The sequence below is a fragment of the Phasianus colchicus genome, chromosome 11 (assembly GCF_987193195.1).
Source record: "Phasianus colchicus chromosome 11, bPhaCol1.hap1.1, whole genome shotgun sequence".
Lineage (NCBI taxonomy): Eukaryota > Metazoa > Chordata > Aves > Galliformes > Phasianidae > Phasianus > Phasianus colchicus.
This window is the reverse complement of record NC_143446.1, coordinates 16,817,571-16,837,952: the sequence shown is the minus strand read 5'-3', so window position 1 is coordinate 16,837,952 and position 20,382 is coordinate 16,817,571. Positions and strand designations below refer to the sequence as shown.

The window sequence follows — 20,382 nt, the reverse complement described above, 5'->3', positions numbered from 1 at the left end:
CAGGAGGGAAAAAAGTGTGGTCTCTTGGTTGCCTAGACCCAGGCCATGTGTTTGGCTGGCATTGTGCCTGCTAACGAGTCAACCAGATTGACTAAATCAATGGTGCCAGTGATGATGGATGGAGTTTGTTCGCCTGCATATTCTCAGCAAATGGCTTCTTCTGCTCTCCCTGCTTTCCAAGCCCCTCTCTGTGGTACTGGAGATGAGCTCTGTGTACCAACTGGAGCAGCTTTGCACTGGGGAAACCCACGCTGTGGGATGTAGCATGGCACTCCGTGTGAGCAGTATGGGGAGCAGAGAGAGCAAAACCTCAGCTTGCCATGAGGCAGCGAGGTGTCTCATCGTGGCCACCTGAGGGGAACGTCTCAGTGCACTGCAGGTTATGCCAGGCTCATCCTCCAAACCACAGCTCACACCCAAGCACAGAGCCTGGGAGCGCCAGGGTCCCTCTGGGTGATGAGCTGCAGGGATATTATCACTTTGTTTCAGAGAGCCCTCCTCGTGTTTGCACTTGGCAGAAGCTCAGATCAGTCCGTGCAGCAGTCTGCCAGGAACGGGAGCCAACTTCCATATAAGAGCACACAGCAGAGGCAGGGGCTGGGGCCGTGCCTGCCAGCGGGGTGCTGCCGAGCCCTGCTCTGTGCCGCCGATGGGGCAGGAGCTCAGCACCTGATTGCCATTAACTCAGCTGTGGGAAACCACAGGAGCAGCAGCCCCAGTGCCTCCCCGCTCCATTGAGCCATCCACACTCACATGAAATCCTTACTGTTCTTTCACAGTGCTTTCTTTTCCAGGAGAGGAGAAGCCTATGTATTTGTTTTGAAAATGTTGATGCAATGTTCCTCTTGCGTTGTGTATGAAATGTGCCATATTATACAACGTGTGTGTTTATAAAATGATGGCTGTTCTCATTTGTACTGTGGGTAATTGATAAGAATGAGCTGATTTTTTTAATCTTGGGTTGAAGCTTTTATATTTATATTAACTTTGCAAAATAAGATGTAAAGAGCTGGGGTGCGGGGAGAGGGGTTGACATTGCAAAATGAGGGCTGTCAAGCTGACTGTGCTGCTGTTCTTGGACAATGATGAGCATTTTCTCATAGAAAGTTTTTGAATGTATTCTCTTGCTGCAGAATGCAGTGCGTCATAATCTTAGTCTTCACAAGTGTTTTGTGCGAGTAGAAAACGTTAAAGGGGCAGTATGGACAGTGGATGAACAAGAGTTCCAAAAACGAAGGCCACAAAAGATCAGTGGGTATGTCCACCATGTTTGAACTTCTTAGCCTAGCTTGGATCATGCTTACAGTTTAACGTAGAGGCTTTTGGCTGCTAGCTGGTGTTAGACCAACCACAGGTGGTTTCGCATTGTTTCAGTTAAGGGAAACCAAGACAAACATCTCATCACTACTGTTTGTATGCCCACCAGTACCCTGACCCTGCTTGCTTGGTGTTTGTTGCATCACATGCTAGTAGCTTTTAGGTGGCAATGCATATTAACCCTCACAAACCATTTGCTTATGCTTATTGCATTTTATTTTCTTTTTCCTTTTCCCTGTATTTGATGTCTGTTCTGTCCCCAATCCCGTGTCCCTTTGTTTCCACTTCATCTCCTTTGCTGCTGCTCTTGTCCCAGGGTGCCATTCGCACCAACCTCTCACTGCATAAGTGCTTTATCAGAGTAGAGGATGAGTTTGGGTCCTTTTGGACTGTTGATGATGAAGAGTTTAAACGTGGCCGTCATATTCAACGAGGCCGTCCTCGAAAATACTGCCCTGATGAAAACTTTGGCGAGCTTGTTGCACAGTAAGAGCTTTTACTTGCTTTAATTTTTTTTTCTGCTGTTGCTTTGCTTTGCATGATTTACCCATCTCATGTAGACTTGCATTTCACAAAATAGTGACATCACCTTTGCTGCTAAAGGAGCAAAAGTTTTAGTTGTTATGTGTGTATTTTGTGTGTCCTACTCTGATAATCCAAATGCCTATAATAATAACTCTGCTTTGACATGTTTGTTATAGCATTTGTTCATAGCGCTACGTAGCCTAAAATAATGATCCTCAGTAATGCAGATATGCTGCTGTAGATCTGTCAGGAAGACAGATATATGCCAGGAGGGGCTTCAGATAAGTTTGAATTCTGATATTTCCCTTTGCTTTCAATTGTATGCCTGGGTTTGCAACACTTTAATGGATTAACATTAAAAAAAAAAAAAAGAAGTGCAGTGAGACCATCTGTAAAGATTACGAACAGCAGTGCACCCTGTGCCTGCAACAACCACACACAAATATTCCTGGGGTTCCTGAAGCAATTTTGTTTGACCTTTCCTCGAAGGCCATCTCTCCAGGACAGCTGATCCTTGCCGGTCCCTGTGGGAGAGGCTCAGTTATGACTTCTCTCACCATGCCTTACTCTCATATGAAAAAAGAAAAAAGCCCAGCGAGTGTAAAACTTTCTGAAGATGTTTTGCACTGGCACTTAGTATCTAGCTTGCATTTGAGAATTTTTTTTTTCCTCCAGTGGGGACTGGTGATTTTTAATGCCCACTAAAGAGTGGATAAGCTCGCCACACATTTTCCTCAAATCCACCTCCTTATTTAAACTTCAGATGACTAAATCAAAGGTCTGAGATGGCACATCAGAACTGTTACTAGAATGGCCGTTAGAGCAGTGTGCTCCCCACCTCTTGGCTGCAGAGCAGCAGGACCAGCTGCTTTGCCTCCGTGCCACCTTCCCTCTTTCCCCATGTCCCAAACTGTTTGGGGCAGGAGTGCAGGCAGTGCCAACCCTTTCCCCGTCAGGAAATAATGTGGCTCAAAATCCACTCTTGTCACGGTCCCCCATTGAGTTGCAAGGAATTCTGCTGCCAGTGACTTTGAGAACAATTTGCCGTGCACAGTATTCCATGTATTCCAAGTATTCCATGATGCTTTTGGTCGTGGTCTCCTTACAGTGGACCCTTACATGGTAACGGCTCACAGAAACGCTGAATATTGGAAAATTTCTCCTGAACACACTAAAATGAGCAGAGATCCCAAGATGTGCTACTAACACAGGGTAGTAGAACACATTGTGAGGTAACGTCACAATATAATGATATTCCTTATTTAGTAAAGGCAAATATGTTAACTGTAGGCAAAAAACTCTGATATTTTCTTTAAAGAAAAAGAGAAATGAAAGAGAACTTGTGTGGAAAAACAGTCTGAGCACTAGTTTTCTGGTGTGGGAGGAAGCGTTACATGCTTGAAATGTTCACATAGAGGTTGGTTGCATTTAACTCTCCTTTTTATGTTTTTCTTATGCAGTAACCCTTCTCTTATTAAAAACATACAGACCAGCCACACCTACTGCACACCTCTCAATGCTGCTTTACAGGTAAGATTAATGACTGTAGCAAATATGCAACAGAGGCGTGTGTCTTCCCCACTCATTTCAAAATATATTAGCCTTGCTCTAATTAGATATTAAATTTTAATTCCGTTAAACTTTTTTCTTAAGTGCATAAAGCATCATAGTCCCTGGAGGCAAACACATATCAGGCTGCTTCAGCATTAGCTAGATGCTTAGCATTTTGAATATTGTGGCAAAAAAATTAAAAGTTCACTTATTAATATTTATCAGCAGTATCATAATTTCCATCCTCTTATTTCAGAATTTCACTTGAGGCAAAAATACCACAAGTGTAATTACTCTAGCACAGCTATTAATGTGCTGAATGATAGGATACTGTGTCACGTGACCTTCTATTGTTCATGGTTTTAAAGAGAAAGCAGATCATTTTTCCCCCTTTTCTTTTAAGGGCTATTTTTGCATATCTTCCTGTTGTTGTTAAAAAAAAAAAATGTTGCAATTCCTACAGAAAAAAAAATGGGAATTTGTGTTGGTTTCAACTGCTGTAAGACAAAAATGTTGTTTTTCACAGTATAGAAATGCACTTAGTGTTTCATGCACTGTTAATAACTGGCATCCTGAAAGCGTGTGCTTCTCCAGACCCTTTTTCATGTACTGTTCATGAGGTTTGCTTTTTTTTTTTTTTTTGTCTCTACAAATTCTCAAGTCCATCTCAACAACCTCAGGTAATGTCAGGACTCACCGACTGAACCAGAGGCACAGACACATTCCTGTGCCCTGGATTTGCAGGCTGTTGTGTTGGCGCTGCAGTCCAAGCCCCATCCATACCATGGAAATGCAGCCAGGATGCAGCACCGCCTGTGGTTGTGTCCCCACTGTGTGTGTGTTGAGGGTCACCTCTCCAGCAGCTCACTGGTGGCCATGGATGTTGGCTTGGGCCACTGCATTCTGTAGAAGCGTTAGCAGGCTTCTCTTTTCCAAACCAGGAAGCAGATTATTAGGAGAAAAGTGATGTTCTGCGTTTCTTCTTGCGATCGGAGTTTGTGCAGTAACTTCTGAAAAGCAAATGAAAGCATGTTTAAATGAAGCAACTGTAAATACCATTCATTAGTAACTTATTTTCCCTTGAGTCTTGTGAAGTGTGATTTTTAAAGACCGCTTTGTCTCTTGAATAGTATTAAGATTACAAGCACATTTTACATTCATGAGGCTGAAAGGCAAAAATGAAATGATCCTGCATTTCTTCACGTTGTTAACTATGTGACTAATTTCAATTAATATGCTTACCATACGGAACTGTTCATGTTTTATTTCTCAAACACGTGTCGTTGTCGTCATCTCCATCCATTCTTGTCTTCAGTGATAAACCTCCAAACTGCCTCCCTTCCCCACCTTCCCTGGCAGAGGCACGTGCCCGTGGCCTCACATAGCGTGGTAGGAATTCAACTGATGGAGAAAAGAGCCTGGGCCAGGTTCCTTCCTGCTTGCATGTCCCCTGTAATAAACAGGGGTGAGAAATCATGCTATTCATTGCACTCAGACAGATCCTTCTTTGGGTTTTAAACAGATCAGTGGGTTCCTCTCTGCTGGGTATACTGGGAATCCGTATCCTCTGGGATGCTTGTAGTACGGGGCATCTTGAGCAGAGCTGCACCGTGGGAACCCAATGCACGCTGACCTCCTGCTGCAGACGCCTTCCCATATGTTTTTTTTTCCCCTGTGGGGTGGCAGAACCACCCCTGCGACATCTCCTCCATCTGCTTTCCCTCACGGCTGTGCAAGGCAGGGGCACACAGCTCTCACCAGCACTGCCTTTTCCCAGCAGGTTGTCAAGAGCTTTTGTGCTCCCCAAACCACCCCCTCACCACTGTCATCATAGCATGTACTCCTCCTGTCCCGCGTTCCCCCCAAGAAACTGCTTTACTGCAATTACAAGTTATCGCTGTTGGTGAAGAACTTGAGTCATTATTTTGCCAAGTGCAGGAAATGTGAACCATTCTTTGCATCCCCTCATCACAATGAGTTTGCCGGTTGTTGAATCAAGAAGATAAAAATAATCCTCCCTGTTAGAATAGCTTTTGTAATCATGTGTGACACATAGGGCTGCACATGGAGAGGTCAACATAAGGAGGAATAAAAGGGGCCGTGCCCCCAAGGATGCTGCAGGCAGAGCTGGCCATCCCTCAGCCCCTGCGTATGGGAACAGCTCTACTGGCCGGGATGGTGGTGAGCATGGAGCTTGGTCGCATGAATTAGGAGAGGAGGTCAGCATTCAGTGGGGAGAGCATTCGTGTGAATTCCCCTCCTGTGGGCAGGTTTGCATCATGCAGACCCGCAGTCAGATGGATTTTTTGATTCTGCAGCCAGCTGACCTCCCCCCAGCATGGGTTGAGCACAGCCAAGCCAGCATCTTTGGTCCTGGTGCTGGCGCTGTTGGAAGGCAGCAGATGATGTTATCTGGACGCGGCTCAGATGGGTGAAGTGGTGAAATGTCCTTTGAGTTCCCTCAGCACCACAACCCCTAAGGCCTGCTGCCCTCCCCACACGCACGGCCCCGCATAGCGCTGGGCTCCTTGGGGCTCCCGCAGTGCCTGGCTGGGCATGGGACTGTGCTGCCAACATGAGCTAATCCTGACATACAGTAAATATTAGCAGGCAGAGCGGTGGGAATCAGAAGGAAAATATTTAACAGTTCATTCTCTTTGTACAAAGATTTCCATTTAGAAAGTTAGCTGCGGTGTGCCTCTGTCTGGTGTTTCTTTAGAAGGGTGAAAAACCTCAGAGAAATGGTCACATCTGCAATAGCGAGGTGGAAAGCTGGGTTGTTGATGCTTAGAAAGAGTGGGGGAAGACTTGTCAGAATTCATCAGATTCCCACTTTTCCAGTGACAAGGCAGGACTGACAATTTCACATGGACTGGTTCGGCTCTCAGGTACATCAGTGCAGGCTGCACAAGAAAATCAGGCTCGGTAGTGTTGTCATCCCGCTGTGTGCCTGCCTGTGCTGGTAGGAAGGAGTTACCAGCCAAGCGAGTTCTAATTTTTTTCCTCATTAACCTTCATTAAAAACAAAGCCAAAAGCCAGACCTAAGCCACCAAAGAAAAAAAAAAAAAAGAACCAACCCAAAGCCCCAATCATAATTTTGTAAAATGAAAATAGGAAAAGCACATTTTATTTTTCCAGGAGGTGTAATTCCAAATAGGGAATGGAAAGCTCCATTTCCACTCGCAAGCCAGTGCAGCTATGAATGCATAAACCCAGATGTAAATTATGTTAAATTTCCCTTGGTGGAATCAGTGTAATACCTATCAGAAAGCACAATATTTAAAAAACTGGTAATTGCGAATAATGTAAATGTGGAGAATGTTTTGGAATAAGTGAGCGTGTTGTGCAGTGTATAAAAACGTTAGTCATGGCTCTTCATATGTTTGTTTGTGTCCTTGGCAGGCTTCAATGGCTGAGAACAGTATACCTCTATACACTACTGCTTCCATGGGAAATCCCACTCTGGGCAACCTAGCCAACGTGATGAGGGAAGAGCTTAATGGTGCAATGGAGCATACGAACAGTAATGGGAGTGACAGTAGTCCAGGACGTTCCCCTATGCAAGCAATGTGAGTATGGCAGAGCCGCTCGCGCTGGTGGAGGCGTTGTCTTATCTGCTGGAGTGTGACTGTGGAGGTTCTTGGTGTGAGCAGCACAAGTCCATCTGGGGATGTGCTTTGGCTGATGAGAACATAAAAGGGCCATTTACCAACTTTCACATAAAGGAATCAGCACAATCCAGTCTGACAGGCACACGGGACTGTAAAATTGTTAACTGATTTGTAATTCTCTTCTTTAAACCTCGGACCGTGGGGTTGCAAAACCTCTTAGGCAACTGCATTTCTCAGAGGAAAGACTGGTGCTTCCCTCCCCTTCGGAGCACACGGCAAGCGCGCCCGGTGGGGCCAGGCTGGGAAATGGGCCTGTTGGGCAGGTTTGACAAACACTTGATGCACAACAGTCTCGCTCAGCATTAATGATGGCACACGTGAAGGTCTGCATGATTTATAGATTGCTCTTAAAATATCAAAAGGAAAATTAATAGGAGCATTATAGCAACAGACGGCAGTATAATGAGTGCATATATAACCGCATGAAGTAATGGGGGATTGCTGTCCCTGCTCAACGTGAATGGCACCAGGGCAGCGAGCTCGCGCAGGAAAGGGTAAGGCAGGAAGGGTGTGATGCCCCTATGGGTGTGCTCAGTATTTATGGGGTGATGGAGTGAGTTTGCAAAGCTGTAAATTCCCCCCTCCCCTCAGATTGCATACCAGGTAATTGGCAGCTGGCAAGGGAGCCAGAGTTTATAAGTCTTGTAGTTCTCAAATGTGAAAAAGTACCTCAACTACCTGTGCGAGTAGCCGTGCTCAGGAGCCCACTGCCATCCCGCTGGTGGTTCGTTAGAATGGGCTGCAGAATTACTGGCTGCCTCGCCACAGCTCACATTACACATTAAAAAGAGAACTAATTTGTCGTCTTTTACTTCAAAGTAATTTGAATAAGGGATTTACAAAAGTAAGTCTAAATCAAAAAGTAGAAAACATTAACCTAATACCACTGTAGTAATTAGTTGCGAAACTAATTAGCATTTAATGGCAAAAAAGTTTCCCACCTGCATAATGTGTTGTCAGAGGGGAGGGGGGCACGGAGGAATCTGAAGCTCTGGGTACTTTGATATCGCAGCATTTTAAATCAGCGCACAATGTGCTTTGAAAAAAACCATCTTTAAAGATGGCAACATTCATTTTTAATTAATAATTAATTTTAAACATTGTCTTTTACCATTTACTTCAAAACATTCAAATCATCTGTTTAGCTTTTCCAGTGGTTGTTTGTGCAGTATTAATTATCTCTCCCAAAGTCGCATTACGTGACACGCTTCCCATCGATCAGAAGCAGATTCATCTTGAGGCACTTTGAGTCACAGTTTGTTATCCTCTGCCCGTGACCATGCGGGGCCGGAGTGGAGGAGGAGCACAGGGACGTGGGTTTTCTCCAGGAATGAGGCTTCTCCCAAGGGTTTCTCCTGGCCTAACAGACAGGGACAAATGTTTCTGATGTTGCGTTAATCCAAGTAATTATTTTTTGTGAGTTCAAGGCTAGCGAAGTTCGTGCACTTCTCGTTTCACCTAAGGTTTCGTTGTCTTTGAAGAGACTGTGAGGGGGGGAAGTGACCGAGTTGAAGCAGGCTAGGACATTTTCCAGAACTGTGCATAGCCGTGGCCTTTGTTGCACTTAATAATCATCTCTTAGCACATTGATACCAAGGTGAGGGGCACCGAACAAATACTGGAGAGAGAGAGGAGGAGAGGGGGAGGGATGCCTCATTTTCATTATTCACTAGAAAATCCAATTTTCTGTTGTAATATGGAAATGATTGTTTCCTGAGTGTTTTCATTTTCTCAGAATTGATAATATATGTGTTCTCTGCTGAACATTTCTTTTTGCTTAAGTAAAACGTGGCGAGGTGATGTTCCAATCCCAGTCTGTGAGTTTCCCCGTTAAAATGGCGTTTCTAAGTAGTAGGAAGGGATCTAAAGCCAGAACACCATCCAAATGCCTCAAGTTTGCCCTGTTTAGTAAATAAAATCCAGAGTCAACAGTGGATTTCCAGACACTGTGCAACCCCAGACTGTCAGTGAGCATGCTTCAGTAATGACGTTTCTAGTCTTTTTCTCAGTGCAGATTTCCTTGTCCCAGTGCAAATGATTTTTTAAACAATTTCAGTATATTAAAATAAATCAAGCTTTAAACTTTATTGTAAGGTTTAGAGGACCTTGTTAACATGACAGCTAAGAAGTCTAACACTTTAGCTGAAGTCTTATTACCACTCATTCTTTTCCTTTTTATGACACATTGAACCACAACTAGGTTGTGTTTCTTTTTTTTCCCCTCTCCCTCCTTTTGAAACACTAGAAAGTAGTCGCATAATTACAGCTTGGGGACATAACACTTTCATCCTGATATGCTCCAAAGGTAGCCACAAAGCAAACTACTCCATGCTGTGTGCACCACCAGAACTCAGTGGCTTTAAACAACAGTCAGCTTTATTAAAAACTCCTCTGTTCCCAGAGTGGACAAACAAAAGAATTACTCAGATGTGAAAAGAAGGGGAATCAGTGTTCAGCAAGGTTATTTATTGTTAACCCCTTCTGGAGTCTTAGGCATCTATTTAAAAGGGATGGGCTGAAATGCTGCTGATACAAAAAAGAAATAGGAAACCCTTTCTTTTTTTATTCTTCTTTCTTTTCCCTCCTTTTGTTTTTTGTTTTTTTTTTCTTTGCCTAGCCCAGCATTTACCTTTTTTGTAGTTCAGAGGTAATAGTTTCTCTTCCCCTAGTAAGGAGGTGGTAAATAGAGATTCAGACATACTTGAAAGATGTGAAAATCTCCCTTTGCCTTTGAGCTTACTTTAGCTGAATGTTGTCAGTTGCTCTGAAATGTTTGAGCAAAATCCTGGTTCGGTCAGGTCTCCTCCTCGCATGCCACTTTGTGGTTACAACTGACAGAGGATGCAAGGAGATGAATTATTCTTGTATTCCATGCAAATCCCTCCCAGGGGGATTGCATTACCCTGATCACCCTCCTAATTTGGGGAATGAAATTCTTCCAGGCTCACTGTCTGATGCCTGTCCAACACGTGAGCCCTGGAGGAGGACATTGTGGCCGTGCCCCGTGGCTTTGTGGGCCCCTCTGCCTTTGTCTCGCTCAGAGTCGAGCAGCATAAGTTCTTTGCTTGCTTTGCTTTTCAGTCCTTAAGTTTTGCTTTTGACTTCTGGGAACCGAACCAAACCTCAAAGAAAAACTCAGTTAAAACCACCTGGTTTCACCTGCTTTCATAACAAAACCAGAAGGTGGTCAGAGTTTGCTTTGGAAAGGTTCAGAGGCCTTTCAAGGAGCTTTCGCAGAATTTTGGGTTCTTGTGAGCACAGCGGGCACCAGCCATATCTGGTGGTGCCCATTTGTTCCTACCCAGCAGGTGGGAGGTTGTGTTGGGAGACTAAGGCATGGCCCCTGTGTGGCCTTGGAGAAATTCCTTCCTGTGTCCATTGTGTGAAATGCATTCTGCTCTTACCTTGAAAAATGTTTGGTCTGCATTTCCAAAAATAATAATTAAAAAGCAAAAATAAGCCTGGCAGTGACATCAATACCAGAAGGGCAGCAAGCATGACCTAAATTAAAACAGCAGTAAAAGAGGTCCCTGCCGTAAAAGCCGAGTAGCACTCACTTCATCAGTCTATGCGCATCGCCATTCTTTCCTTATTTCTCCTGTTTTTTGTTCCCCACAGTCCATTCATAATGGAAGTTTTTCTAGTTGCAACTAATCAGCATGGTTTCACATTTGTGCAGCCATGAGCCACTGGGACACTCAGCACATGCCCACCTTGAGCACATGCTCCAGCAAGATGCTGTATGTGCAGCACTGGTAGCTAACTCTTAGCCCCCAAGACTGGAATTGTCTCTTCCTTCTCTTTTTTTCCCCTTCTTTTTCTGAAAATGGCACAAGACCTGGTGATAGAACACGTATTTGCAAACTAGAAGGAAGGAGGTGTGTGTGCACAGATGCAGTAGCAACCCTTCTCTTGGTTGGGTGGGCAGGAAGGTGCAGTTAATACCGAAGTATTGACCTAGCCCTTTCAGCACTCAAGAGGTTGAAATACGCAGGGACTTGAAAGGCATTCACATCTCACATTAGAGATACGTGTAGTCAGCAAGTTAGATCTGTCCCCAACTGAATTAAATAAATAGGGTGCTTTGAGCTTTGAGCACAGTACAGACAAACAGCTGATTCTCTCTGGTCTCTTGAAACAGGCAGAGTTACCTTTGGCTTGTGTGCTAGGTGCAGAGTACATTTCCCTGTTCCACAATTTATTCTTCCTGCCTGTCAGTGCAGCAGAGTACAAAAAGTACTGCCATTCTATCTACACAAAGCATACAATAAAATACAGCTATTTTAAATCATTTTAAGGCAGAGCTGTGCAAGGAAGGAAAAGTTCTTACAGGGGGTGTTTGCACTCAGATGTTTTCAAGTAGTTGATGTGAAAGGGTTAAATTAGCCCGCCTGGAAAAAAAAGAACAGGACTCTAGGAGGTGGATATCAACTCAATGAGAGACAGAGTGGGACTTGAACTCATTAACACTTTATTTTAAGGGATTGCCTACAACATCAATTATTTAGGAAGCAAACAGGATCTCCATTGCTGTGTCGCATTATTAATACTTGGTAATGTCAATAAAATCCTACTTTCCTATAAAGTCCCACCAACAAGACACTATTGACTCACATGGCTATTTTACATTTCAAAAGCTGCCGAACAAAAAAAGAAAAGGTAATTTGTATTTGTATAGGATTTGTTGTAAATATGATTTACGAACAACATTTTTCAATTGTTATCATACCCGTTTTGAATGACCAAGCCCCGTTCCCCTGCGGGTTATTCATGTGCTGTGCCATAATGAGAAATTTGGCAGATCTCATCTCTTTAGTACATCCTTGTGCCCACCGTGAGCTGGGGATCATGTTCTGCCTTGTTTACAGCTGACAGTGTTATTATTCTCGTTAGGACTGTGCTTTCTTATCATATTGTTGTGTTGAGCGAGCCTTTTCCTCTCTGTTTGTGTTTCCTGGCAGGGCTTTTCTTCCCTTATTGACAGTTTGTAAAAATATGCATTAATTTGGAGTTTAAAGCATGTATCATGGTGTCTCTTTGCTGTGTTTGCTTGAAGTTGATTAATGATAGAACCTCACTTGGGGTCGTCCTCTGGAGAGTTGTCTCACAGGTTCTGCATGTTAACGAGCGACGCCGCACACACAGTGCAGTGATTAGCCCAACCTCCGCCGGCTCGGCGGGCCGACAGCCCGCTCCTTTGCTTTTCGGGTGCTTATTCCGCTTATTTATCCAAAGATTGTATTAATCAACTTAACATGTCAGCCGAGAGCGCTCTCTCTCGATGCCGGCACTGAGGGCCCATCGAGGTGCTCCTCCCGGAGCATTTCCCCCGGGAGGCCGAGCGGCGGAGCGCAGCCTTCACAGCCCGGCTCCACGTTCGGGCTCTGCTCCTCAGTGCCCTGCAGCTCCGAAGGCCCAAGCCGCCCCGTGTTCCTGCCCAGCCCCCGAGCTGTCAGAGCCATGTTGGAGCCAGCAGCTCGCTGAGTGACCGTGTTTTCGTTTTTCCAGGCACCCCGTGCATGTCAAAGAAGAACCGCTAGATCCAGATGAAAATGAAGGCCCTCTCTCCTTAGTGACAACAGCCAACCACAGTCCAGATTTCGATCACGACAGAGATTATGAAGACGAACCTGTAAATGAGGACATAGAATGAGTATGTCTGACATCGTCATCCTGAGAATGAAGATGGGAAGAACACGTCAAACCTAGCTGTGAAATCTCTCCATTGTTGTACAGTCTGGAGGATTCTCAGTCCGCTTTGACAACTATGAAATATGTTAACTCTTAGTGCCATCAAGTATCCCATTTGGGAGTATTTTTGATTTTTCTACTTTTTGTTGAAAAAAGGAATTTGTACTCTGTGCATTGGATGGACTTGTTTGGTACTTGGGATTTTCCTCTCTTACAGTCAACGTCAGTGTTGTAAATTTGCTAAACTGATTCACTTACATTTAGCAGCCAACTGTGGACTGCAGGTCCTGCCAATTTTGGACACTTGAGGACATCAAACTGAGCATGTACACCAGAACTGCAGATCAAGTCTTTGCCCAGATTTTAAGGATTCCAATGGACAACATATTTGCACAGTACTGCATGTTGATTATCACTGCCTTTACTCCATTTTGTTGTTTTTCGGTTTGTTTTTTTTTTTGTTGTTGTTGTTCTTTTTTTTTTTTTTTTTTGCTTCCATTTGGGATGGGGAAGGCCTGTGTGTGCACGTGTGTGGATATGTGTGTGTGCGTGTGAGCGTGTCTATCGGGGAGGGGTTAAAAGAAAAAATTATCCCAAACTTTTTAATGTATTGCTTTTATTCCCCCGCCCCACTTCTCCTCTACCATTTTAAGTTCTGACCTCAGGCCTCAACTGGGCCCAGGGCCTCTCGGAGGCTTCAACGTTTTCTGTACTTTGTGATGAATGTTAATAGGTGTTTTTATTATACGAAGCTGAATGTCATTGAATTGTTTGTAGTTTTTTCTGTCATTCATTCCAGTTTCCTTCAGATGCCACCATGTTTTCTTTAGCTGTGGAAAACATTCCATTTCGGTGTCTCTATTTTTGTTGTTGTTTTTTGAAAAGGTCCCAAATGCTGCACTATACATGTGGAAGGGTTGTCCAACGGAGAGAGAGAAACGAAGTACTGCAAGAATGAGAATGAATGACAGATGAACATAGAAACACTGTAGGAAGCAACACAGATTCATTCCGCAAAGCAGTATTTTTTGTTGTTGTCGTTTTGGGTTGGTTTTTATTTTGAGATTTCTTTTTTGGCAGCAATGGTGAATATTAGCAAATGCCACAAAATGGAACAGCACAAAGAAATGTATGCAGCACCAACAGAATTCACTTTTATTAGAGGATGGATAGTACAGTGGCAGGCTCTCGGTTGTTTAACACGAGTTTTAATGGGTCAACAAATCTTTCTGGAATATCTAAGATTACTGAGATGGGCACCTATACATTTATTATGACTTTTTTTTTTTCTTTTTGCATTTGCATTCGCAAATAGTGGTTGGAAAGATGACTTCATTAAATTGTTATTGTACGTGGCGATGTTTCACGGTTAAACATCAGTTCAGGATTGCTTGGTGGCATTAATCTGTTTGAATACAAATTAGATTTCAGATTGAACTTGTTACGGGAGTTAATAAGGACAGAGCCCCACTAATGCTAAAGTGTTAATTTCAACTGTGCAAATCCAGTACTGCGGTTACGATTGTTATGCAATATTACACCAGCCAGTATGGAAACCTCACCGTAGGAAATGGGAAGCGTAGGAGAGAATTCACACCGGGGCTTGTTAGGCACGACTGGCAATGCTCTTCAAAGCAAACATGATATGCAGAATTTGTTGCTATAGGTCAGTAAACCTTGGTCACCAAACACCTAAACGTTTTCGTTCTGCAACCACTTTTCCGTCACTCATTTATTTATGTAGGACTGTAGCTTTTTTATTATTTCAAAAAGCCTTTCAGAGCTTAATTTATATTCTTCTTTGTACCTTTTTTTTTTTTTTTTTCCTAAAATTACCAAAGATATTACACAAAGGTAAATTATGTTCTCTGTTATATGCTTTATCTTGTGAAGCCAAATATCCTCTTATTGTTGATCAAAGGAGGTTGAAGAATTTAGAGGGAAATGACAAGCTGTGGGCTATTGCTAACCTGAGAGGGAAACTGCTCCTTTATTCTAGAACATTTAGAAGGCCAAGTAGATGTCTGAACCAAAGTTGTTACTTTTTATTTGTAATTCTTTACAGTGACCAAAATGAAATTCTGTAAAGAGGAACGGAGAAAGCTTTTGAGGCTAAAACCAGGAAACAGTGTTACTGGGTACGCTAGGGATGGGAGCTGAGAAAGCAAAGACGCAGTTATTTTGCAGAGAATTAGAGTATCAGATAAAGGAGACAGTTTAATAAAATGCAGAAGAGAACAGAAAAGCTCCCACAATTTAACTGGACCACATAATAGTATTTCTAGGTTGAAAAGAAAAAAATAATAACTAATTTGGTCTTTGGTTCTACAGATTGTGTGCCATTCTGTTTCGGGATCGTGCTAGGATGACTGCTTTCATTTTGGTTGATCTTGGCAAATTTGCTCAGTTTTGTTTAGTTTTCGGTCAGCATTTTCATAAAGAAAGAACACTCCTGTCCACTCATAAGCTTTGGTACAAGAAATTTTATTGGCAGTTACTTTTATAAAACTCAGCTCTGCTTTCTGTTAGGAAAAAAGGAAAAAAAAAAAAAAAGAAAAAAAAAGAAAAAAAAAAAGAGAGAAATGGGGGAAAAAAAAAAAAAAAACAAAACAAAAGAAAAAAAAAAAAAAGGGCAGTCTGTGGTCATTTGAAACATTTATTTTTCTTTAAATTATCTCCAGGCAGCTTCGTGCCGTGCCGGCGGTAGCCAGACAGGGATGGCGAGAATTGAGCCCTGTCCTTCTAAACTGAGTGGTTTGCTGGTTAGTTGGGTATTCAGAAGGGGACAAAAATCCGGTAGATTAGTTCATTCTCAGCATGTGTAGCTAGACATGAGTAAAGATAACAGCATGAGAAACTGTTAGTACGCATACCTCAGTCCGAACTGTTAGGGAATGAGTAAATAAAAAATACATTTCACTCAGTTGCACTTAGTTGTATGTCTTGCATGCTTAGTCTAAAGACTGTAGCAAAAATATTAAAAAAAAAAAAAAGAAAAAAAAAGAGAAAAAAAGAAATAAAAAATTAGATTTTAACCTATCTGGCAGGTGTCGCAGCCTTGCAGAAGAACCAACTGAAAATCTCAGGCTTTACATCGAGCAAACTTCACTATGATTTTTACAATTCTGATTCTGTATCCCTTTGGATATACGGTTGCTTCTTTAGGGAGGGGTTTATTATGTTGTACATATATATCCCACTGTGTCTGTGTGAGCCTTTGTCTTGGGGGGGTGGGGAGGGCGGAAAAGGTGGCAAGGTCCTTTTTTTTAGATACTGTTCCTCAAAAGGAATAAATGCAGACCTGTTTGTCAAAACACCTTTTGCTTTTTGTGCAACTGCTTTATATTAACTATACTAAAAAAATAGCTTTGAAAAAAAAAAAAAACTACTGTATGTAATGGAATTGCAGAATACGCTGCACATGTATTTTATTTAGTTATCCTTGCTTTAAAAATATTGGATGACATTTGCTGACATGTGGGAGAAAATCCCTGACTTTTTTTTTTTTCCAGCTTTTAAATTGTAACATAGTTGACAGATTTTTTTTTTCTCTCTCTCGTTATCATGGATCGAAGCATTTTTGTACAGTTTTTGTGTTGAAGCTGTTTTTTGGTTTATTTCGTTTTGGGTTTGTTTGTTTTGATACTTTCCCACCCCTTCTGTTATCTTACCACTGCCTTTTCTGGCTGTCTCCAACAAAGTTCATATATTTGAAAGGTTAAAAAAAAAAAAAAAAAAATCATTTAAAAAAAAAAAAAGAAAAAAAAAAAGAAAAAAAAAGTTTTTCTCCTGCTGCAGTAAATATTTTGCATGATGAGTTCCAGGGTCACACTTTCAAAGTTTATCAGTGAAGTAGTGATGAATAACGGGGGAGTGTCAAACTATTGAACTTTTTGTATAAAAACAAACAAAAAACTTTACAAGGTGCCAAGATGTAAAGACAATTTGTTACATGTTTTTTTTCTCAAAGAAAAGCGTACATTATGAAAGTAGTACCATGTATCAGGTAAATCGCTGTCAGGAATGAGAGTCAAAGCCTTCCTTGTCCACAAAACCAAGTTTGTAAATGTAAAACCTGTTAGGTTTCTGCATTCGACTAGAAGTGAAATGAAAAATCAAGGCTTATGTAGAGTAAGTGACCACAAAAGAGGACCTTTTTTGATTCTCACTCGCAAGAGTCCGGCAAGAGTTCCTGGAATGCCCCAATTCTGGAGCCCCGACTTCAGGGAGAGACCGGGGCAGGGGTTCTCATCCTACAAATATTGCAGATCATTAGATATTTTATATATATACATACATAAATATATATATATATAAAGTTTTTAAAAATAATTTTGAACTATTGTAGTTTTCAGATTGCCAATATTCTCACGTTCATTATAGCATGGAAAAAAAAAAGAAAAGTGTTTAAACTCTTTTGAAATCCTTTGGTACCTTTGGTTAATGAACTCAGATTGAGTTTTTAGATGTTTCAGAAGCAATTTAGTATTCTAGTCTTGCGAGGTGAACTTGCAGTCACGACTGCATTTTAACGGACCCAGAACAGGTAACAAACTATCTTCTACCCATAAGCCTTGATGAAAATGGTACAGTCCAGACTGTTAGCATGGTGCTTCGTGTGTATGTGCTGCCAGTAACAAGATTTTTTTTTTTTTCTTTTGATAAGGCATAAAAGAAACTCATTCCTTACATCAACTGTAATTCCATCATTCCATGTCTGTTGATACAGACAATAAAAAATGTTGTGTAGTCAGTACTAATTACTGACATTATAGCATTCTCAAATGCAATAAAAATGCTGGTTGTTCACACTGGTAATGCAAGTTGCCATGTCCTAAGTTTTGTTTTGTTTTGTTTTGTTTTTATTTTTTGTTTCTCCTCCCTCCTGGCTCCGTGTCACATCCCCAGCAGCCTCAGAGCAGATCCTATGGAGCTCACCCCTCACCCTGTCCCTGCCCATCCACGCACAGTCCATCGCAGCCCTTGGGCCTCCCCAGCCACACTGAGTTGCAAGCTTTTAGCTGCAGTTTCCTGGCTGAACATGGTGCTCATTTAGGCCTTGAGCACTGGATCTGAGGAGGATGCTGTCATCTGCTATCCCAGCAAGTCAATCAGAGTTTGCCTATTTGGTTCCTGGGCAGTTGGGGGTATTTGCTTTCTCGATGGGCTCAGCTTCAAAGGTGAAAGCATGAAAAAAGGGTTTGGGTCCTAATCTTGCAAATCCTCCCAAGAGCAGTTCCTTAATGGGAGCTGGACTGGACTGGACTGTTCCTCCTGGCTTCAGCAGGAAGGGCTTAGCAGGTACTGTACACAAAATGGGCTGCAAGATGGATCTCTCAGTCCACACCACCATGAGAACAATGTTCCAAGGTATGGTGTCACCTGAGACAAACTTTTGAGAGGAAAAACCCACCTTTTTTTTTTTTTTTTTTTTTTTTTGAGAAGTACACTTTTATTCGTCAAGTTTTATAAAGAAAAATAAAATGTTTAATAACTAGCATTAGCAGTAAACCAGAATTTCAGAGGAGAGATTTTTTCATGAATAATTCATTAAAATTTCACATCTGCAAGATTAGTCATCCAAATAAAATGCTAATGTCAAAAACATGCACCGTCTATAATATTCTCATCAAGAAATCTTTTTGCATATAATGATAAATGCTTAAATTAGTACAAATGATTTTATAAAAATATTCTATCATAAAATTATACCAGATAACTACTTTTTTTTTTTTCTTCTTTTGAGGGGGGAGGGGGAAAATCTTGCACACTCATTACAACATGTCTCAAAATTGTATTGATGGGTGGATTTTGCTAATGAAAAATGCAAAGGATAGAATTTGAGTTAGGTCACGTATTGCTCTTTTATCATTAGTGAAGTTTTAGTACATGGGAGAGGTCTCACTTCTGTAGTTAAGAAAACATTCCTACGTCACTGGCAGAAGAGTGTTTATTTTGGCAGGAGCGCTCTGTGTCTCTAAAGCACGGGTGGTGGGGTCAGCTCCAGGTAGAGGAACGTGGCCTGGGGGATCTCAGCCTTGGATGAGGATTGCTTGTCCCCATTGGAGTCACCCTGGCTTTGCACAGACCAGGAGGGGATCCAGGGAGCCTGCGAGCTCTGAAGGTACCCCAAATGACTCCTCTGTTTCACCTCCCTGGTCATCATCTCTGCATTGGTGTGTCCACCACACATTGAACCCAACATCTGTCATCTGCTGACTTTCTGTGGCTATACCTTTCCCAGTCCCAAATGCTGTTTTCTATCAAAGCTGAAAAGCGCTTTCGTGGTCCGTTGAGGCGATGCATCTCTGAGCCACTTCCAAAGAAAAGTGGAGGGCAGTGCATAGCTTCTCTGGGCTTCTTCCGTGCTGGTGAGGAGAGCAGAGGACAGCTGTGGCCTCGCACGGGAGCTGGAGGCCCAGCACAGCATGGTGTTCGCTGTGCTTTGTGCATACAGCTGCTGATGAGCTGCATAATGCCCTCTGACCTGGGCTGTGATGGCAAAGGACAGCAGGTTTCACAGTAGTGGCCTGATGGAAGGAACAACCAACTGTTGGTGCTGTTTGCTCCCACAGAGACGTGCCCTGCATCACAACAAACTCTAATTAGCCCTTCTAACCTAGTAATCAGGCTGCGGCCCCAGTGATGATGTTAAACATTGGTTTAATAGTGAGTTAATCAGGTCATTGCTCAAATTCCTCGCAGAGGAGGTGAGCTCTGCCCTTCACCCAACTGCCATGCTGGTGGTGGTGACAACTACCAGGTGCCTCATGGCCAATACTGCCACTGGTGACTGCTGACGTCCCCTTCGTGCCATACACGTGTCCCTGCTCACCCTCTAACTCTTCGTCCCCATCCTCCATTACGCCCAGTAGAGACCCTCTCTCTGCCCCATTTTATCAGCTCCATTAGGCAGCTGCAAAGCATGTGGGCTGGAAGTAGTCAACAGCATTGTGTGGAGTGTTTAACCCAAAACAGCCCTTCCTCCAATCTTACTCAACAGGGAATTCCTCTATCCGGAAAAAGAGAAATGGAAACACCACCCCTGTGGCTGGAGCTGCATCTTCATTTGTTTGGAAGCCCTCAGCAGCCATTTTTGATGCGTTTCAGAAGCCTAAAAAAATGTTTTTTTTTTTTTCTTCAAGCAATAATGGTAATTTGAAGGTAACCGTCCTTTCAAGGATTAATTCCAGCCAAAGCAATAACCATTATTTACCAGAGTTTGACATTTTTATCACTCATCATATTAGCAAATTTCCATTGAAAATGCTAAAATGGTTCGTCATAAGGCACATAACTGCTTTGGCTGTAAAAATGACCAACACAAGTGCCTGTACTCAAACATTAAATTATACTGTAATTAATAAAGACAGTTAAACTGTCTACTAGCAACAGCAATTTAGGTAACCACATTTGATCGGCTATAAATTGTAACTACATTAAAATTCCAGAAATATTAGCAATATGGATTACTTGATGGAAATAGGTGCTGATCACCAACACTCCTATTTTACAACGGAAGCACAGGTCATGTTGGCCACAAAACCGTGGGCGAAGATCAAGGCTGAGTACTTTTAATCTTGTGAAACAAGCAATTACAAATAGTTGCATCGATTTGTTAAAAAG

The 20,382-nt window shown here is 42.5% G+C and overlaps 1 protein-coding gene across 16 annotated transcripts in view; it reads left to right on the top strand.

Moving 5' to 3' along the window:
* Positions 1–17,579, top strand: part of FOXP1 (forkhead box P1) — a 341,764-nt gene extending 324,185 nt beyond the window's left edge. For 14 of the 16 annotated variants that reach the window (XM_090148431.1, XM_090148428.1, XM_090148435.1 and 11 more), the window contains 4 exons: positions 1,634–1,803; positions 3,303–3,372; positions 6,797–6,963; positions 12,574–17,579. In XM_090148431.1, coding sequence (XP_090004557.1) covers positions 1,634–1,803; positions 3,303–3,372; positions 6,797–6,963; positions 12,574–12,718 — 552 coding nt within the window. In that variant the 3' untranslated portion in view covers positions 12,719–17,579. Of the gene's footprint in view, positions 1–1,133; positions 1,256–1,633; positions 1,804–3,302; positions 3,373–6,796; positions 6,964–12,573 lie in introns of all 16 variants that reach the window. The other 2 variants (XM_090148437.1, XM_090148436.1) reach the window with 1 other exon arrangement.
* The last annotated feature ends 2,803 nt before the right edge of the window (positions 17,580–20,382 follow it).